Source organism: Brachypodium distachyon, chromosome 4 (assembly GCF_000005505.3).
Source record: "Brachypodium distachyon strain Bd21 chromosome 4, Brachypodium_distachyon_v3.0, whole genome shotgun sequence".
NCBI lineage: Eukaryota > Viridiplantae > Streptophyta > Magnoliopsida > Poales > Poaceae > Brachypodium > Brachypodium distachyon.
The window spans coordinates 26,888,292-26,909,752 of NC_016134.3; the positions used below are offsets into that span (position 1 = coordinate 26,888,292).

General features: G+C 44.0%; 2 protein-coding genes and 2 long non-coding RNA genes across 7 annotated transcripts; 2 read left to right on the forward strand and 2 right to left on the reverse strand.

Moving 5' to 3' along the window:
- Positions 1-496: 496 nt before the first annotated feature.
- On the forward strand, positions 497-3,424 carry LOC100840863 (alcohol dehydrogenase 3). The gene is made up of 10 exons (XM_003577669.4): positions 497-658; positions 753-889; positions 994-1,040; positions 1,543-1,868; positions 1,978-2,060; positions 2,159-2,234; positions 2,334-2,395; positions 2,491-2,586; positions 2,759-2,920; positions 3,051-3,424. The coding sequence occupies exons 1-10, from the start codon at positions 625-627 to the stop codon at positions 3,165-3,167; spliced, it is 1,140 nt and encodes a 379-aa protein (XP_003577717.1). The 5' UTR covers positions 497-624; the 3' UTR covers positions 3,168-3,424.
- LOC112268951 lies at positions 1,171-1,548 on the reverse strand. The gene is made up of 2 exons (XR_002960527.1): positions 1,377-1,548; positions 1,171-1,289 (listed from the first exon to the last, which is right to left on the reverse strand). It is a non-coding gene; the product is annotated as an uncharacterized LOC112268951 (long non-coding RNA).
- Positions 3,425-7,899: 4,475 nt separating the features above from the next.
- On the reverse strand, positions 7,900-12,825 carry LOC104584607. Of its 4 annotated transcripts, none has more exons than XR_002960526.1 (5): positions 12,610-12,825; positions 12,246-12,430; positions 11,484-11,587; positions 10,008-10,952; positions 7,900-9,778 (listed from the first exon to the last, which is right to left on the reverse strand). It is a non-coding gene; the product is annotated as an uncharacterized LOC104584607 (long non-coding RNA). The 4 variants fall into 4 exon arrangements; XR_002960525.1 differs by having other exon boundaries at positions 10,008-10,162; positions 10,657-11,587; XR_002960524.1 differs by having other exon boundaries at positions 10,008-11,587; positions 12,246-12,350.
- Positions 12,826-18,077: 5,252 nt separating this feature from the next.
- On the forward strand, positions 18,078-20,925 carry LOC100840260 (alcohol dehydrogenase 3). The gene is made up of 9 exons (XM_003577667.3): positions 18,078-18,369; positions 18,491-18,627; positions 18,751-18,797; positions 19,300-19,625; positions 19,703-19,785; positions 19,887-19,962; positions 20,051-20,112; positions 20,217-20,312; positions 20,421-20,925. The coding sequence occupies exons 1-9, from the start codon at positions 18,336-18,338 to the stop codon at positions 20,697-20,699; spliced, it is 1,140 nt and encodes a 379-aa protein (XP_003577715.1). The 5' UTR covers positions 18,078-18,335; the 3' UTR covers positions 20,700-20,925.
- Positions 20,926-21,461: the final 536 nt, after the last annotated feature.

Genomic DNA, 21,461 nt, shown 5'->3' on the forward strand with positions numbered 1-21,461 from the left:
TCCACTGCTCTAATATGATTTGTATGACATACCTATCATTGATTTAGTGTATTTTTTTTTAACCGAGTCCGAATAACTCAATCCATTAATTAAGAAGAATAGAGTTGACTGAGTTCTTCAGACTATGGTTCTGAAAAAACAATAAATCAATGACAGGTATACATATATAACGATGATCTTCATACAATTGTACCAGACATGGCGCTGATATAAAATAAAATGCAGAAGGCACAAAGATACAATCTACTCACTCCATCCCGAATTAACTGACGTGGATTTGTATATATACTGACGTGGATTTGTATATATACAAATCCACGTCAGTTAATTCGGGATGGAGGGAATATATCTTTGATTTGCTGTAAGTATACAAAACACAAAGTCCAACTGATTATTCAGTGTGCAGTTGTGCTGAGGTGGGAGGCAGCGAGTCAGTCAACGGTGATAGCAAACAGAGTGCAGTTGTGCTCGACGAGCAGTAGTATATATACGGGCTCGCCTCCTCTTCATTCCTCACCAAATATCTCATCATCAAACCTACAAATGCCAAGAAGAAACAGCATCAGATACCAACTTTTCTCCTTGAGTTCTTGCCTTCTTGGTGCTAGCAACCAACATCAATAAATGGCGACTACCGGGAATGTGATCAAGTGCAAAGGTTCCTTCTTGAAACAGTTCATGCAGTGATGCACGTTCGATATTTGAGCAAATAAACTCTTGAATTGAATTGATTCATGGGTGCTTCCTTGCAGCGGCGGTGGCATGGGAGGCCGGGAAGCCGCTGTCGATGGAGGAGGTGGAGGTGGCGCCGCCACAGGCCATGGAGGTGCGCGTCAAGATCCTCTTCACCGCCCTCTGCCACACTGACGTCTACTTCTGGGAAGCCAAGGTATTATTATCAGTGTTTTATGTTTAAAAAATTGAGTAATGGTGATGAGAAAATGGTTTTAGTTACCTCTTTTTCTGAAAAGAAACCTCCGTGGATTTGTGCAGGGGCAAACTCCAGTTTTCCCTAGGATCTTAGGGCACGAAGCTGGAGGGTATGTGTCAGATTTACCTATGGGTCTTATTCTGTTATAGTTTCATTTCTAGGCGGAATCTTCAATATTACAGGCTTCTAATTGCAGTCATCCTCAATCCTGATTTGCAGTAGTATTAGATTGATAACTATATGGAGAAATCATCCATGTCTTTATTGCAACGGGTTAAAGCGAACATACGAGAGAAAGCATCCATCCTCAATCTTAAGACAACGTATCGGTCATATGATACGAACCTGTCACAGATGACTTTACAGATAATATCTCATCAGTAACAGAAAACATGACGTTTTGTATATGGACGTAGTAGTAAGATGTAAAAAAATATTTTTATACCGGAACGGAGGTAGTATGTTTTTCTCCACTGTTTCCTTGGCAGCTGCTGAAGTGTCAATTCTACTGAAGTGGCGCTCTCTTTTGCAATAAATGAGTACTGTCTTTGTCTTCTCTTAGCTTTTTTCTTCTAACAAAGTCCCCTTCCCCAATTACTCTTTGCTCACAGAATTGTTGAAAGTGTCGGAGAAGGAGTGACCGAGCTGGTACCAGGTGATCATGTTCTCCCCGTTTTCACCGGTGAGTGCAAAGAGTGTGCTCACTGCAAGTCAGAGGAGAGCAACCTGTGTGATCTCCTCAGGATTAACGTGGACAGAGGCGTGATGATCGGCGACGGTAAATCACGCTTCACCATCAACGGGAAATCGATCTTCCACTTTGTAGGCACATCCACTTTCAGTGAGTACACCGTGATCCATGTTGGGTGCGTCACAAAGATCAACCCAGAGGCACCCCTCGACATAGTTTGTCTTCTTAGCTGTGGTATCTCAACTGGTACGAATATACAAGAAATCGGTAGATGAGGACATTATATTATTTTCATGAGATAACATGCGATATTCTAATGATGCCAATTGGTTACCAAACTGTCATGTTTCTTCAGGTCTTGGTGCGATGCTCAATGTTGCAAAACCGAAAAGGGGCTCAACTGTGGCCATCTTCGGTCTGGGAGCAGTAGGCCTTGCTGTAAGCGACAGTCATAGATATTTATTTTCCAAAAGATATTCTTGAAGGTTGATGAAGACATTTTGCTATCATCATAATGTATGTTCTTACATGATCAGGCAATGGAAGGTGCCAGGATGGCTGGGGCATCAAGGATCATTGGAGTGGACTTGAACCCTGCAAAATACGAACAAGGTACAATCTGCTGTGCTCTCTTCAGAAATAGTAAAAATACATTTTTGTAAACTGTTTTTGAACATCACAGTGAACCCAGATGTGTTGACCATTTTTCAGCTAAGAAATTTGGATGCACTGACTTTGTGAACCCAAAGGATCACACCAAGCCTGTGCAAGAGGTTTGTGCAAATCTCGTCCCTCAGTACACATCCCTTTGTTCAGAACATGCACAGGTTAATCTGTACCAGCTGCTGAAAGTTCAATGGTGCTCCAGGTACTGGTCGAGATGACCAACGGCGGCGTACACCGTGCGGTCGAGTGCACTGGCAACGTCGACGCCATGATATCCGCCTTTGAAAGCGTTCACGACGTACAGTACATAGTTCACTAGACACCTAATCTGAAGATTTACAATTATTTCAAGCAACACTACTTCAATATTTCAAGAAACCACAAGAGCTCTACCTATTCAATAAGAACAAAGCAATCTCAACGCTGCTTCTTTCAATGGAGTCCTGAAGTACTCTGAAATCCTGATGCAGGGGTGGGGCGTGGCAGTGCTCGTAGGCGTGGCGCACAAGGAAGCCGTCTTCAAGACCCATCCGATGAACTTGCTCAACGAGAGGACCCTGAAAGGGACCTTCTTTGGCAACTACAAGCCACGTACCGACCTCCCCGACGTTGTCGAGATGTACATGAGAAAGGTGCGTGTGTTTACCAGCTAAATCATCATTTTTTTCCTGCCATAGTGCCATGGCAACATGAGAAGCCCTCTGAATTCATTTGCAGCTTGTCTTGAACTCTTTTTTATAGTCTATATTTGGATATATGTAGGAGCTGGAGCTGGAGAAGTTCATCACACACAGTGTGCCCTTCTCGCAGATCAACACTGCGTTTGACCTGATGCTCAAGGGGGTGGGACTGCGCTGCGTCATGAGGATGGAGGAGTAGAGCTGCACAATCTCCCGCTGCTTTTATTGGTGCACGATAAAATATGGTGTATGCACATGTGGATATTTTCGAAAACAAATACACAATATAATATCTAAATTATTGCGAGTCAATAAAGTTATAGACCTTGTATTTTGGAGCGGATGGGTTATGATGTTTTTGTGGGAAACATATTTCTCATCTTTAAATTGTTGTACTTGTATAAGCATGTTATCTATAAGGTCAAGTCCTGGATCTGTCTGTGCTCATTTTTTCTCCATGTAAATGAGCGGGAGCACATGACTTCTGCATGCACACGTCTCAGGCAGTCACAGGGGATATCTTCAACCAGACGATGTGTTATGCTTCTTTTATTCTGATGGTTGATCTTTGCATCTACTCTTTGTGATCGTGATTTGCAGCGCTCCATCCTAGGACCGCAACAAAAGTGGATGTCTGCATCGATCTATTGATCCAGTGACCGGGCTATAACCCATTTTCAGTAAATAAAAAATTGTATATGCATGCATTATTATTCTACTTGCATAATCCAGATCAATGGCGTTAGGTGTATGGAGTGGGGTTCATGTGTGATATTATAAAATTACAGGATACTCTGTTTTTGACCGCGATAAGACCATATATCGACATAGTGGACAATAAAAATTTCCCTCGACCGACCTTGTCATATTTCCTGCTGGAGGATCCCAGGCGCGAACTTTTTCAGACAATCAAGTAACCATATGATGCACAATTAACGTTTTAGTCATTTCTGACGTGACTGGGAAACAACTATTTCGAAATTGATGTGAAGAATTATCAGATTTGGTCATTGAGATTCATGCATGAACAGAAGTATGAAAATATCTTCATGTGAGGGGTATGGATATGTTGTCCGAGAAACAACTATTTCAAAGTTGATCGTGAAATAAACACTCCCAATAATTAATTAATGTATGTTTTTTTAAACGTTCATATATTCCAGTTTATTGGTCTTATTACACTAACAAAGAAATAGTTTTGTTTTGTTGTTGCTGTATAAACTATTTTTCTAACTTGGCCTCAATAATTTACGATGATTTCTGTTGAAATATGCCGCGCTTGCTTGTTGGGCGTTCAAATATTCTCATTAATGTTGTATTGGTTTCTTTGTTTAAGGTTGTTTTACAAGTTCCATCATTCTGATTATGAAAACTAATTTTCTTGATCTCCCCTTTTTGTAGAGGGCGTCCAAAATCCTTCTAAGAGGACTGATCAAAACTACAGGTGTGCCCCTAACAAAGTTGTTGAAACCATCAAAAGTCAGGAAGATCCACAAGAAGTTAAACCAAGGATTATCCCTTTGGTTCTTTACTAGATATGAAGCTGAAAGAACTTAGAGCACCAAATTTTTGGTGTTCCTAATAGATAGAATGGATCATGATACACTTACCTTGGATATAGGCTATGGTAAGTCCCCAAAGATTACTAGACATTCTACCCAATTTGTCCTCGGTTTGGCAAATAGGGGTAGATGTATAGTTGCTCCCGATAAACATAAGCAAAAAGAGGCATTATCCAACCCAAAACAAAAATTCAGAACTGAAGCTGGTGTAGACGACAAAGTGCAAGACTTGGATTACCTGGTACAAAAAAAGAGACACCGATCCATTCTCCATAAGGTGTTTTATCATGATTAATTCTCTTAGGAAAGCTCCTTGTGGCAAGGGCGTCTGACTTTACCACCGAAAAGGAGGCTGCATTGATAGAGGACATGGCAACTTTGTGCTTGGTAAATTGGGCTACTGTCCTTTTTCATGCCATTGCTATTGCTGCTAAATTATGGCACTCGGAGAAGAAAGCATGCATTAACCTCTCCATGCATGGATGTCTAATGTTTCTACTTGTGAGTACTACGCTACGTTTGTTTTTCATTCCAAGCATAAATGTGACCTTTTCCATCTAATGTTATGCTTTGTTTAGAACGAGGATCTTTCTTAATGTATTTTCTTATTTATGGGTTTACTGCTTGGATAACTTGCAGGGAGAACATTCTACCAACCCAAAACTTACACCATGTGGTTTCTTTTCACCATTCTGTTCCACAGAAAATATTCTTGAAGTAGGCAGCAACCCAACTTACACGAAGCTCGTATAAAATACAACACTGTGGGATCTGGATGTAGTTCATACTCGCCATCTCCGGTCATGCATCCTCACACTCCGTCATGGTTCACGGGTGATTTACCATTGTCAGTAGCTTTTCTTCCAACCCATTATTCAAGTAAGAAAGTTTATTTAGGCTTTCCATGTGCTTGTTCAACATATGCCACCTGCAAGGCCTATGAATCGTCTTCAGAAACTCGGCTCGAACAACATTTGTCTTATATTGGTCTTGATCTACAAAGTAATTTTCAACAAACAAACTGACACCAAATTGATTGGTTGGACATGAGTGTCTGCACAAAAAACGCCAATTATACCTTTAAGTATGGAAATAGGATCATTGCCTTTATGTATCTCTTCAAAGTACGAAAAACACATTCAAAAAATTTCTCTCGTCATGGACGAGGACAAACCCAAATATGGCACTGCAAATGGTGATTGCAACGAACAAACACCCCCAAATGGCATGCAGTAAAAATTGCTCCTATATGTGATGTCTAATGTGGCCACATTTCCAAACTCAAGATATTTAGCTCGGCAGCTAGCAGGACTCCAAAAAATATTCTTCACAACACCATCAGAATCAAAGTCAATATCATAATTAAATTTTGGGTTATGTGTTCTATACTCAAGGCCATGAGCTTTTTTACATCATCAACTTGCTCCTCTCGTAAATTAGCCGCCCTTCTGCATTTTATCAGTTTATATCATTGTAGAGTGATGAAGTTAACAGGGAGATTGCCCATTAGGTTTTTAAAAAATATGGATGCAAGTGAGTCAGACTTGAGGTACTTTTTTTTCCAGGTCACGTTCATTCATTGGCAAGAGCCCATTGTTTCCATTTAATGTAGCCAGCACATTCGTAGTTGCGATAAGGGAGACACCATTGTGTTGCAGATCATCAACACAATGCATAATAACAGGGTCCTTGTTCTTGTGTGAATGCATGTGCTTCACCTCACATGGATTAGGGTTGAGAGTTTGGTTGTGCTCCAACTCTACATTATCGTAGAATCATTCTTTTCCTTTCATCTTGATCTTGATTGCTGCCTTGGATCCAATCCTCTTCGACATCTTTGCACCTTTGCCCTCCTCACCGTTCTTGTGAAATGTAGAAGAACCTTGCCAAATGAGCAAGCCTACAGACGAGACATCGCTTTGTTCTTGTGTTTCTTAATTACAAACCCATCTTCTCTTGCATATTGCCGATAAAACCCATAGCCTTCCTCATCTATAGCAAAAAACCATATTTTCCTTAGAATCCTCAAGAAGTTGATCGATCACCTTGTCATCGATTATAAACACAAACGTCTCAAAATGCTAACATGATATTTTTATTCCATACAGAAGTTGAGACATGTATATATCTTGCGTTTGGATCTGGTGTCATCATTTCGTGTGGTTGAACCAGACGCGACGACGTTATCGTGGACGAAGGCATCATAGGATGTAGTCGGCGTCTGATGTTCCGACGCCATGGCTTGAGGAAAGATGTATGAGGAAGTGCACTGTCATGCACAACAACGTTTTTCGGAGAATCAAATGTGTCATCGGGTGCTTGCCGGCGAAAGCTTGGAGAAGAGTCCATGGTACTACCTGCAATGCATTCTCGAGGAGGGACCACAAAGATTCATCTATTTTGGAAATAAAATGGGAACAAAACTGACCAATTGTGCATCTTGGCAGTTGTGAATCTACTTTACAGCCGGCGTATATGGCCAAGAATTAGGTGTTCATAGGTAACTAGGCCAATGAAAAAACACAGCTCATCACGTTACTTAATATATAAATGCTAGCGAACATCTCCCAATCCCCTTCGAGGTAGTATTTTGTCCCTCTTTTCCTTACGTTGAACTATGTACCATTCGAGTTAACTCCATTTTCACTTCCACCTCACTTCGCCGAAGGAAGGCGAGTGAAGTGGTCCTCAAGTGTTCTAGGTATAACCTACACATTTGTAATTAATATCAGCATATGTTAATGAACAAACTTTGTAGATGATAAATGTTACGAATTATCATACGAGGCATGAATTCTCTTGATATTGTGATTACATTGAGAAAGTCAAATGAGAACTCTAGAGCACATATGTACTCCAGATATTTACAAAGTTTGTTCATTAACACGTTCTAATATTAATTAAAATGTGTAGGTTAACCTTGTATGTTTGGGGATAACTTCACTCGTCGTTGGAGAGGTGAGATGAAAGTGGAAATGGAGCTAACTCGCGAATGGTACAAGTTCAACGTAAGTAATAGAGGGGCAAAATACTACCTCAAATGGGATCGAGATATGTTCGTGAGCATTTATAGTATTAAGCAAGGTGACGAGTTGTGTTTTGTCATTCGCCCAGTCATCCACGAACACTAACTCTTGGCCACATACGTCGGCTGTCAGCCGGATTCGCATTGCCTAGATGGACAATTGGCCAGTTTTGTTCCCATTTTGCTTACAAAATACCAATACACTATGTGTATACTTGATTTGAGTTAAACATAACCAAACATCGATCCTTTTCTTCAGTGAAATAGAGACTGAGGAAATGCGGCATGAGATGGAGGAATGTACATCCCTGGTCGACACTCACGAGTGAACGATGTTGAAGCTATTTACAATTGTTATGTTTGCCTCAATATGTCTATTGTGCAATAAATTGTGACGTCGTTCCACATGCTTGTATTATTTTACTAGTTCAAGCTGCTTTAGTATACACAAGATGCGATTGAAAATACAAGATCACCCAGTAGAATCTTTGTGGTTAGCAATCTTAGGCCCTGCTTGAAAATAAATTGCAAGATATCGTGTACACCTCTCCAAGCTTCCGCTGACGAACACCCGATGATACATCTGATTCTTCAAAAAATGTTGTTGTGCCTGACCGTGCATTGCCATACATTTTACTTCACTCGAGCCATGACGTCGGAGCTTCGAACCCCAACTGGTCAACTAGATCGATGGCTGGAGAGGACCCAACTGCACGTCATCCGGCGATGCACTTGTCCACGATAACACCGCCGCATCAAGTTCGACCAGACAAAATGTTGACACCAGAGCCAAACGCAAGATATATACATGTACATGCTCTCTCAACTTCTATATGGAACAAAAATATTATGGCAGCACTTTGAGGCGTTTGTGTTTATAATCGATATCAGGATGAGCAAGTTCGTGAGAATTTTATTCCAAAAGCAATATGGTTTTTGCTACAAATGAGGAAAGCTATGGGTTTTATCAGCAATATGCAAGAGAAGCCGGGTTTGGAATTAAGAAACACAAGAACAAGGCGATGTCACGCTTGTATGCTTGCTCTCGGCAAGGTTCTTGTACATTTCACAAGAAAGGCGAGGAGCGCAAACGTGCAAAGATGTCGAAGAGGGTTAGCTACAAGGTTGTGATCAAGATCAAGATGAAAGGAAAATAATGGTTTTATTAGAATGTAGAGTTGCAGCACAACCGAACTCTCAACCCTAATTCATGTGAGGTGAAGCACATGTGTTCACACAAGAATAAGGACCCTATTATTATGGATTATGCTGATGATCTGCAGCAAACTGGCATCTCTCCTATCGCAATCATGAATGTGTTGGCTACATTAAATGAAGACCCTAAGCTCTTGCCGTTCCCATTGAATGAACGTGACCTCAAACACAGGAATCTCAATTCCAACTCAGTTGCATCCATACGTTTTAAACAATGGGTAATGTACCTACTAACTTGATCACTCTAGAATGATATAAACTGACATATGAAATCCAGAAGGGCGGCTTATGTATGAGAGTATGTGGGTGACGTAAAAAAGCACATGGCCTTCTTCAATGAGTATATAACACATAACCTGAAATTTTATTATGACATTGACTTTGATTCAGAAGGTGTTGGGAAGAAAATTTATAAAGTCATTCTAGCTGGCGAGCTACTATGCTAAGTTTGGAGATGTGTTCACATTTACCACATATAGGAGCAATTTTTACTGCATGCCATTCGGAATGTTTGTTGGGAACCACCACCATTTGCAGAACATCATATTTGGATTTGTCCTCATCCATGACGAGACAAGAAAACTTTTCAATTGGTTTTTCGAACATGCAAGAGATGCATGAAAGGCGATGATCCTATTTGCATACTGACAGCTAAATTTGGCCTTTTTTGTGTAGATACATGTCCATCAATCATTTTTTTGCTGAATAATAATTTTCTTGCAGATCAAGACCAAGCTAGAGCAAATGCTCTTTGAGCTGTGTTTCTCTGAAGACGATTCATAGGCTTTGCAGGCAGCATATGTTAAGCAAACACACTGAAAGCTTAAACAAACTTTATTACTTGACTAAAGGGTTGGAAGAAAAGCTACTCACAACGGTAAATCACCCACTAACCCTGATGGACTTTCAGAATGCTTGGCAGGAGATGGCGAGTGAGTATGGACTCCAATCAGATGCCACATTGTGTACTCCGTACAAGCTCCGTGCAAGTTACTTCAAGAACGTATTCTGTGGGAGAATGACATCAACTCAACATAGTGAGAGAACCAACAAAATGGTGAAAGGAAACTATGTGGTGTATGTTCTGGATTGGTAGAATATTTTTCCAGCAAGTTATACTAGTAAAACTATAAATCAGAAAATACATTAAGAAGATCCTCATTGTAAAACAAAGCATAATATTAAATGAAGTCGTGCTTATGCTTGGAATGGAAAACAAATGTAGCGTGGTACTCACAAGTAGAAACATAAGACCTCGATACATGAAAGGGTTCATGCAAGCTTTCTTCTTCGAGCGTCATAATTTAGCAGCAATAGCAATGTCATCAAAAACGACACCAACCCAGTTTACCAAGCACAACATTGCCATGTCCTTTGTCAATGCAAACGTCCCTAACACAAGGAGCTTGCCTCAGAGAACCAAGATAAAACACATGATTGAGAATGAATCGATGTCTCCTTTTTTGAGTCAGTTAATCAAGTCTTACACTTTGACATCTACACCAGGTTTAGTTCTAAGTTTTTACTTTAGGTTGGATAATGCCTCTTTTTTTGCTTATATTTATTGGGAGCAACTATACGTTTACCGCTATTTGGCAAAACAGGACACATTGGATAGAATGTGTAGTCTTCAAGGGCTTCCATTGCCAATACACCAATCTATCCATCAAGAAAACCAAAAATTTGATGCTCTCAAGTCCTTTCAGCTTCATATCTAGTAAAAAGGAAAAAAGGACTAATCCCTGACTTAACTTCGTGTGGATCTTCTAGACTTTTTGATGGTTATTGTTAGGGGCACAACTATAGTTTGGGTTAGTCGTCTTACAAGGTTGAGTAGAAAACAGTAGGTAGATTTGAAGAACAAAAGAATAATACGAGAGACGTACCTTGGACTTTGGAGAGAGGGAGAGGGGTTCCTGGAGGTCCGGAGAAGGGATGGAGACGGCACTGTGGCCGGGCTAACAATGCTTGTTGCTGCACGCAGCCGCTATTAGGGGAGCCAGAGAAGGGAGATAGACAGGAGGAGGACAGGCAGGCGGCTCTTCGGCCAGGCTAGATCTGGCAGCCGAAGCTCTGCATCTAGTGGTGGCACTTGTGGAGGGGGGAGGAGGGGGACCTAGTTGCAGATGAGGGAAGGCAGAGTGCATGGCTTTTTGGTGGATTTGGAACCAGCAGTTAATCACTACGGGACGAAAAATCAGATGACATACCGAAAAATGAGTCAAGTCGATAAACTCAACCGAATATAAGTAAATTAGACGCTGAACCACCGAGCAACGATTAATCATCGATTTCTTAAACAATGCTTTAATATCCAAAATATAATTGCAGGCTCGTTACATTAATACACATACAAATGAAGACTAAATAGGATCCTTTTCAACCAAAATGTGAACATGCTGAGCTGAAAACAAATAGACCTTAGTGCAAAGCCATATGCAAAAAGCACATCACCCACGTTATATTCTAACACAAGCACTTAAAAAATCCACACACGGGGAAGCTAACTCGTATGCACTTAAAAAATCATCACAGTCGTGATACCCACAGATGGTATGAGTACCCAACAACTTTAAGGGACTATATGGACCTAACAGAGTTAGCAATTTTTTCTGTTACAGAAAAATAAAATTATTCTAACTTGGTCACATAAGTTGTGCCTTTAAATCAATCACAATGGAAAAAATGATATGAAAAAAATACAAGTACTTACTTTGTTCTGACGGTCCCTGTTCAAAAGTTGTTCCAACAATTTCTGCTCAGAAGCGTGACATACCCATGGGTCTCAAGAGCCATTTGCATTTACAATTTTAAAACCTGCAGGCACACAACACATGTTTTATAAAAATTATAGGGAAGTGTGGCTTGCAGTATAGTGTAAAGTCCAGCAGCTTTTTTAGATAATGTTTAATCCAGCAGCTAGACCATATACTTCGATGTGAAGTATTTTTTCCCAAACCATCATCGATTTTGGGATATCCACAATTTCCATTTATAGATCATGCTATTGCTGGTCCATTTGAAGCTTCCTAGGGCAGCAAGAAAAGGGGCTATTGGCACCGCAGACACAAGGCCACTAACTATTTCATCTCCAATCTTAACTGCGTTCAGCCGTTCACTGATCCTCACCTGCTTGGCTACAGTTAAATAGAAAGATAGGACAAAGGTAATAATACAGTAGCAGCAGGCAACAGGGCGTAAAGTAAAATACACGGAAGGCACACCAGCAAAGGTTATATAACTGTCTCTTCGGCAAAGTATGACAGTAAATGGTGTGTCGATCCAACGGTGAATGTTTCAGTTTCAGACTTTCAGTTATCTCGGACAATATAAAAGATTAAACAAGCAACAAGAAACGATATATTTGTCCGCCTGAACCGTACGTATGGTTTTAGCCACAGACACACACCCCATGTCCAAAGAAAGATGGAGTTAAATTGACAGAAGCATAGTGCAACATGCAAAACTGACTAACCTGTAAAAATATGACTAATCAATTCCGTAGTTCAACACTGTGCTAAGTATGCTTGTACAGTCCATGAAGCAGAGTCTTGGCTCCATGTTGAGCCTGGCCCTCTAGCTGCAGATCATTTGCAAAATTAATGACAAGTCTTGCGGTCTTGCCCCCTTTCAAGGATAAAAATAGGGTGTGAACCGGACCTACAAATAAAATAACAACCGAAACAGCATTCATACAAGCATCGATGCAACCGTTACGACACATACATCATCCAAACAGTCAATAGGGAGTACATCATACATGATCAGTGCGAAAAACAAAACAGAGAAGAAGAAAGAAAAAAGCAAGGGAACGGGAGAGAGGAGAGGCGGCGGCCCACCGATTTCTCTGCGAGGCGGCGCCGGCGGACGGCGGGAGGGGCCGGCGACGAGGGTCGCAGGGGATGGCAGAGGGCGATCGATCGGTCGTGGAAGGAGTAGATGGAGGCGGACCCTAGCGCCGCCGCATCGCCTCCTGTGGGGATGGCCATCCTAGACCCGGCGGCACAATGCGCTAGGAAAATATCGTTCTGAGGAAATCCCCGCAACCGCATCGACCGCGTCTCTCTCTCTCCCCTCTTTTCGCTCCGCTGCAGAAAAATCGGAACAGTTCCCAAGCCCCGCGTCTTGCTCGTCACCTGGGCCGTGCCTTAGAAAAGAGCCCGCGTATCCGGCCTGGTTTGGTCTCGGCCCAGAACGGTAATAAACAGGCCGTGCCGGCCGTGACACGCCAGGGCCTTGTCCTTGAGCCCACGGGCCGGCACGATACAACCCGTTTAGCATTTGTTTTTTAATCAGGAGAGGCCGGGCGGGCAGGAAAAGGTCGCGCAGCGGCTAAACGGGCCCCGCCAGGTTGGTATGTCGTGCTTGTGTCTGGATTTTGCCAGAGCGGGCTGGCACGACATGATCCACATCATGGCAGGGCCGCTTTAAGAACGCAAAGCGGCGTCGGGCCAAGCTAAGAACGATTAGACTTGGGCCTGGGCCGGCCCGTTGGCTACCTATAGCCTAGCAAGCAAACCACCCCATGCCGCATGGATACCCTCATTGCTCGCATCTTCTTTTCTCGCTTAATAGTCAGTAATTCCTCTAAAAAATGCAGTCAGTAATTGGCACCGTTCTACGCTTCTTTGTTTTGCTCTTAATAGTTTCTGTATACTGCTTGGTACCAGGATTAGTGGGGATGAGAAGCGTGAGCCTCGTCCCATTGATCTGTTAGAACTTGGGCGGGCCTGATCAGCTCAAATCCAAAATTTAATAGTTCTGAAAATTTCAAAAGTCCATTTATGAAATGGGACGAGAGAAGTGGGAATAGTCTCACTTTGCTAATTTAGAGTTAGTGAGACCCCAACACATAAGAGATGTTGTTTCTCACCTACTCGAGCAAGTGGGAATAGTCCCACTCAAGCAAGTGAGTAATGAAAATCCCCACGTGCGCTCCTCCTCCTCCTCCTCTGCTCGCCTCGTCACGACGCGTGCGCGCATCTCACGTGGACCGAGTTCAAGGCCGAGCCGTGTCGTGCGGGGCCAGGATTCCTATCTTTTTGTCACGCTCGCAAGATATTTTTGGAATCTGTTATGGACGCGTGCGAGTAGGTTCAGGTTTTACTAAACCGAACAGATCTATACATGCATGACTATTTATACAGCCGCCCCATCCCTCGATCGGTACTGGCCATCCTGATGAACTGTCATAATCAAACTGTGATTGTTAAAATGAACAGGTCTAAGGATAACGCTAAGTCATCTTCACACGGGAGGAGACGTGTGAAGTTTGTCAGGAAATTGAAAAACTCCGGAGTAATAACTGTTACATATATTCAAACAGACAAAAACCTGGCAGATCCCTTTACAAAGGGACTATCACGTAATGTGCTAGAGAGCGCATCGAGGGAGATGGGATTGAGACCCATGAACGTTACACCATAGTGGTAACCCAACCTATGTGAACGGAGATCCCGTGAAGTAGGACCTATGAAGAACGAAACTATCGGCGGATAACAGAGGAGAGTATGATATAACCCTCTCTATGTGAAGATGTGCAACTCTCAAATTACTGTAAGGCAGGTTGACAACATACCTTAATGTGTATATTGCGGCTATGAATAGGCAAAGATGCTGTCAAACGGAGAAGAACGCTCCTATATGAGTCCGACTGTCTAACATCGCAGTATATGAGATTTGGGTGATGTCTAGTAACTCATGAAGAGACCACGGAGTACGACGCACATGCTCCACCCGCGGGGTAGACTACTGGCAGCCCAGTACTGGTTGACTTTGAGTGAAATATATTTGCGCCAGCTTGCAATTCAAGGCTTAGTCCATTGTGAGTGTGGATGGATGCAACTTAAAATTCTAGGCAGAAGTCCATTGTGAGTATAGATGGATGGGTATTTGAGATTTTGTGGCGGATTGTTATAATTTGAGTGGGCCTGATCAGCCCAAGGCCCAAGATTTAATAATTCTGAAAATCTCAAAAGCCCATTCATGAAGTGGGATGACGGGAGTGGAAATAGTCCCACCTTGTTAGTTTAGAGTGAGTGAAACCTTGCGTTGCATTTCGTGGATCGAGTTCGAAGCCGAGCCGTGTCGTGTCGTGCGGGGCCGTGCTTCCTATCTTTTTGTCACGCGGGCGAGGTATTTTTGAAATTTGTTACGGACGCATGCAGATTTCCTGGAGTCAGTTCAGGTTTCCTAAACCGAACCGACATATACCTACGTGACTATTTATATAGCCGCATGTCTCTCGATTTTGCGCCGTCATTATAGTCTACTCCATCCCCAGCGCCGGCGTGCACCAACGAACAAGAGCAGGTCTCGGGAACCTTTCGTCTTTGCGATCCTGTACAGGAGAGGGTGAATAAGGTTTTTGGGAAGAGCTCCGCGCGACTGGTCGCTTCCTTCACCACGGGTCATCTACCGTCCAAGTCGGGCGGTGCTACGTGCCGCCGTCTTCATCGCTAGGAAGTCGTCAAGTCCATTCGATCGTCTTCACACCTTCTTCTTTTTCATCGCTATAGTACGTAATCCGTGATCCGATCTACATTTTAGCTATGATCAACGAGTTCATATTGTTGTTCATTGGGCTGCTAAATACTTCTAGTATTTTTTCGATGGAGGTAATTGCAACGGTGTCCCAACAAGTTGAGAGGTGGGAGCACTTTAGTCCAAGAAGTTGCAAAATTGAAAAAACTAGTCCTACAAGTTGCAATGCGGGAGCACATTTTAGTCCAACTAGTCCGAATTGGACACATGGCATCAACATGGAGTCTCATTGGGCTTGTCGAAATTTCGCAAAAAGCCCCCCCCCCCTCGAGACTGAAACAATTTGTACGCAGGTCCGTGTCGGTACATGTCGAGAGTCCCGTCGGTTGCTCAGTTTCCGATGACTGGGACCTCGAAGCCGCCCAACAAGGGCCTCCTCTTCTCTGAAGTCAACGCAGTTCGCCGATGGCACCACCTTCTGGAACTTTCTTACTGCCTGGGGCCAAGGTCACGTGCTCCAGCCGGCGCTTCCGGCGGAGTATTTCGGAACGTCGTTGTCTGACCATGAGCACGGAGGCGGTGTGCGTGCCGGACCTGCTAGCCACGTCCCAGGAGGTGAGCGGGATGAGCAATAACCGCATGCAGTTTTCAGCAAAAAAAACACAAACTTCCTGGGCCAACTAAACATGACACGTGTCAACGTTTGATTGGTTTGGACCTCTAAGCAATCCGCATCTCAACTTGTAGGACTAGTTTTTCCCATTTTGCAACTTCTTGGACTAAAATGGTCCCACCTCTCAAGTGGTTGAGCCAGTGGTGCAATTACCTCTTTTAGATGCATGTGTTAGTTGCTAGTGTAGTCATGATCTATATTCTGGAATTACTCATTAAATTGTTATTCTCAAAATTGCTTAATTTTCCATCAATCCAAAAACCTTATTCCAGGCAATTTCCTGATTTAACTATGGGTTTAGCCGATGCACTGAAGCTGGATAAATTCTCGGGGATGTACTTCAAGAGATGGCAATTAAAGCCATGCTGTGTTGCAGACTCTGAAATATTCTGGGAAACAAATGGCAAACCCGAGGGAGATTTGTTTGAGAAAGTTCAGAAAAATTTTCCGGGTGCCAAAGTTGCCTTTAGAGGATGCATTCTGAGTGTTTTTTCTGATGATGCTATCGAGGACGACCGCGTCAGCCATTTGGAGTGTCAAGAGCCTCTCAAGGTTGAATCGCCGAGTGGCTCGCTGTCGAAGCGTGCCCGTTCATGGGCGGAGTCGAGTGCCGACTCGGCCGGCGGTGTCGGCGTTCAACCGTCTGCTGCTGGATCTGGGGCTGGTGACGCGTGATTCCAGCGTCTGATCCGGCCGGCCACCAAAGGGCAACATCTAGCTAGGCAAAATATGCTCCTTCGAGTGATTCTGGCACTCCTCCTGTTGCGCCCTCCGAGTGAGTTGTTATCCTTTCTAAGAGCATCTCTAGCAGTTACCGAACCCGGCCCACCCAAACTGGCCGCGTTCGGTTGAACTGAAAAACAATATTCAGTTCTGAAACATGATGCGAAGAACAGAAACCGAATTCAAAACTGAACTTTCAAAAATCTCATTCGAGCGTAAACAGAACTAACATAGATATTTAAACCGATTAGTTCATCATCATCGTTGCATTTGGTAGAACGGATTACATACATATAAAATAAAATAAGAAAACTACTTGTGCTTAAGCGACAGATCGTTGTCGGCATCGAGCGAGGCCTGCTCGATGGCGGCCTGGCGAGCCTCGTCCTCAGCCAAGCTAGCCTTGGACCGCTCCTTGAGGAGGCGCGTGACCTCGTCATCCTCCCCCGGCTCCGGCGGCCCGTCCACCTCCTCCGGCTGCGACGGCGCAGGAGCGACGACTCCACCGGCCAACATAGCCGCAAATCCGCTGCTGGCGCGCGTCCTCACTGAGCTCCCCGTGGTAGTACCACCAGAGAGCTCCCCGACGGCGAGCGCCTAGGCTCACCCGCTCGACGGGGGTGTGGAGGGAGTTGGCGGCGACGGTCCTATTTCCCCACCACGGCGGGGAAATAGGGTTAGGCTTTCCCCGTGGTGGGGAAACCGTCCGGCGGCGGCAGCGCGAGGAAGACGTGGTCGAGTGGCTCATGGCAGCGGCGTGGTGAAAGCTACTCGCCTCAAAACTGAAAACATCCCTACCAGTTTTCGGTAACTAGTCGGGCCCTCTTTTTGGCCCAAAGCCAAAAACTGAGTTCGGTCCGCTTCAATTCGATATCCGCTAGAGATGCTCCAAGGTGTTTTCTTGGCTCCCTTCTCCACCCACTTTGTTCTCCCTGGCCTCGGGGCACCGATGTCCGACCAGCTCGCCAACCAGGGACCGTCCTATCCCTCTCGGATCGGCGGACCCGAACCAGTTTCTTTCGACAGAGAATTTTAAACCATTTTTTGGAGAAGTTTTAAGTCAAAAAGAACCCGGTCTACCATTGTGAGTTCCTAACCACCAGAAACCACACGACTATAAGAAACTACGGCGAGCCTAATCTTCGGCTGGAGGGAGACCAAAACATCCCTAGCTAGTCTGCTGTTTTGTGAGCCAAATCTGCTACCGCAAGGCAAGCATTAACAACCTCCCTCCTAAACCATCCATCACCAGCTTGACTAGTCCTGGCCCAAACAGTGGTCTCAAAAACAAAGGAAAAAAAGAAAACAAACAAGATACCTTATCTACGGCCTCGATCACCCGGTCCAGCCATCTCGTCCGTCCATTTGCAAAAGCGAAAAACCACGCGCGCCAGAAAACAGGCGGACGTACGGGACAGCTGCTAGAAGCCGCGGCCAGCACCCCTGTTTCGGGCGGCTACCTTCTCCAAGAAAATAATATTCCTTCTTCTTCTTTCCCCGCTTGCGCTCCAAGCTAAACTAATCCCTGTCTCCCTCCTCCAGCACCAGGCACCAGTATTTATACTGGGTTGGCCTCGCCCTCGTTCCTCACCAACACATCTCATCAGCGAATACGAGAGGAGTACAGAGCAACAGAGATCCATCTTTCTCTATTGAGTTCGTGAAAAAAGCTAGCGACCGGGAGTAATGGCGACCGCCGGGAAGGTGATCAAGTGCAGAGGTTCGTTCTTGGGATAGTTTGTCCACGGTTAATTTGATCTTTTATGTGAAAAAAAATTCTGGAATTGATCCAAGGGACCCAGTTTGATTTAATTCTTTATTTGATCCGTGGATGGATGCAGCTGCGGTGGCATGGGAGGCCGGGAAACCACTGTCAATCGAAGAGGTCGAGGTGGCGCCGCCGCAGGCCATGGAGGTGCGCGTCAAGATCCTCTACACCGCCCTCTGCCACACTGATGTCTACTTCTGGGAAGCCATGGTACATCCAGAATTGTACATATCACAGTTTTGTGTTTTCCAATCTGATAATGGTGATGCTGACTTACTGACACATGGATTAGTTGCTAACTTGGTGTGGTTCTGCTTGGATTTGTGTCTGCAGGGGCAAACTCCGGTTTTCCCTAGGATCTTAGGCCATGAAGCTGGGGGGTATGTATCAGTATCACCTTTCCTCCCTGTCTTGTTCTTTATTAGTTTGTTGCCTTGTGGAATCTTCAATCATGTTCCTGAATGTTAGTTTATTGGACGGCTTCTAATTATAGTCATACTGAATCCTGATTTGTCAGTGGCACTAGATTGATAAGCTACATAGAGCAAGTGTTCATATTTTATTGCCATGGTCCATGGGAGCAAGTGTTCATAGTTTATTGCCTTGGGAGCAAGTGTCCGTATTTTATTGCCATGGGTGGAAACATATTGTATAAAATAAGTGTCCTTTCTCTGATTCGATTTTTTTTGGCACATTAATAACCGAAAGAAGCAAGCGCAATTGTAAAGTAGTTTCGCTTACCAATTTGATAATTTCCATGACCGCTATCAAAGTGTCAATTCCACTGATGAAGCGGACTCTGTTTTGCATTTCACTGAATACTATTGGCAATAGTATTTTCTTCTAACAAAGTCCCTTTCCTGAATTGCTCTTTCCTCACAGCATTGTTGAAAGTGTCGGAGAAGGCGTGACCGAGCTCGTGCCGGGTGACCATGTCCTTCCGGTGTTCACCGGTGAGTGTAAGGAGTGTGCTCACTGCAAGTCAGAGGAGAGCAACCTGTGTGACCTCCTCAGGATCAACGTTGACCGAGGCGTGATGATCGGCGATGGTCAGTCCCGCTTCACCATTGACGGGAAACCAATTTTCCACTTTGTCGGCACATCAACCTTCAGCGAGTACACCGTGATCCATGTCGGGTGCCTAGCGAAGATCAACCCTGAGGCGCCCCTCGACAAAGTTTGTGTTCTTAGCTGCGGTATTTCAACTGGTAAGTTGAAATCTTGCCAATGAAATCACCTTTTTTGGGGTACTATAATGAGTTATTGAACTGTCATGTTTCTTCAGGTCTTGGTGCCACACTCAATGTGGCGAAACCGAAAAAGGATTCAACTGTGGCGATTTTCGGTCTTGGGGCTGTAGGCCTTTCTGTAAGTGACACTAAGTTTTGTTTCTTCCGCAAGATTTTCTTGCAGATTGCTGAGAAATGTGGGCTATGATACTGATTGATGTCTTTTGTTGACATGGTCAGGCCATGGAAGGGGCCAGGATGGCTGGGGCATCAAGGATCATTGGTGTGGACATGAACCCTGCTAAATTTGAACAAGGTATAACCTGCTGCTGTCATGTTATCTTAGTAAACAAATAGGGGACATGCAGGGCACTGAACCTAACAACATGTCCATTATTTCTCAGCTAAGAAATTTGGGTGCACTGACTTTGTGAACCCCAGGGACCACACCAAGCCAGTGCAAGAGGTCTGTTAATTTCTCCATCACAGAATAAGAATCTCTCCCTTCAATTGTTCATGACATGGCACATAGCTTTTGCCAAGTGCTTACTGTTCTCAATGGTGTGGCAGGTGCTTGTGGAGATGACCAACGGAGGCGTGGACCGGGCCGTCGAGTGCACTGGCAACGTCAACGCCATGATCTCCGCCTTCGAATGCGTCCATGATGTACACACAATTCTTCTCAATACACCTATATACATAATCTGAACTTAATCCTGAAAATGCTAGCCAGTATTCTGCTTGAAACTGAATCCTGAAGACCCTTTGGTGCAGGGTTGGGGCGTGGCAGTGCTGGTGGGAGTCCCCCACAAGGAGGCCGTGTTCAAGACCCACCCAATGAACTTCCTCAACGAGAAGACCCTGAAAGGAACCTTCTTCGGCAACTACAAGCCGCGCACCGACCTGCCAGAAGTCGTCGAGATGTACATGAGGAAGGAGCTGGAGCTGGAGAAGTTCATCACCCACAGCGTGCCATTCTCGCAGATCAACACGGCGTTCGACCTCATGCTCAAGGGGGAGGGCCTGCGCTGCGTCATGCGGATGGAGGAGTAGATCAGCAGCCTGCCGCTGCTTAAAATTTGTGCATAAGAAGGACATGAAAAAGAAGAGTTTCCAATGTTTCCTTAGTAATAATGATGTACTATCGGTCGTCGCATTTGTTTGGACTTTTAGTTTCTTGTCAGTGTGCTTCATCAGCAATTAAGCTTCCGTTTAGCGTGTAAATTGACATTTTCTGAACAAAAGTAGTGATAATAATACTTTGCATTTTCTGTGATAATATTCCATGTCTTCAATCACAAATTACTACTTGTAATCCATACTATTCTCAGAAAACCAGTTTAGGGCGCCGCCAGTTGGCGGAGGACACCTCCCATGGTACGACATGGTCGATTCCGACCAGGACAATTACCATTTCGGACGGCATTCACTCCCATGTAGCGTTCGATTTTTTTAGCTAACCAAGCCCCTGAAATTGCGAATCAACTTCCAAAATTTTGGAGATGGTCTTTCTGTTTTTGAGGAATAGATGAGATTTCGAGTTTTTCTAAAAACTTTGAAAAATTGAGACCAACTTTCAATTTCTTTTGAAGAAAAGTGATGTTTCAAAATGATGAGGTTTCAACTTATTTGGACAAGCTTCCAAATTTTCTTGCATGCAAAATATAATTTTTTTGGACTAACTTTCAGAAAAATGATGGACTTCCAATTTCTTAAGCCATTTTTTGTCCGTCATAAAAAAAGTGGGCATATCCCAATTCTTATTTTTCTTGGTGTGATGGGCATAGCAACCCAGAGTCACTGCGATAGGCTACC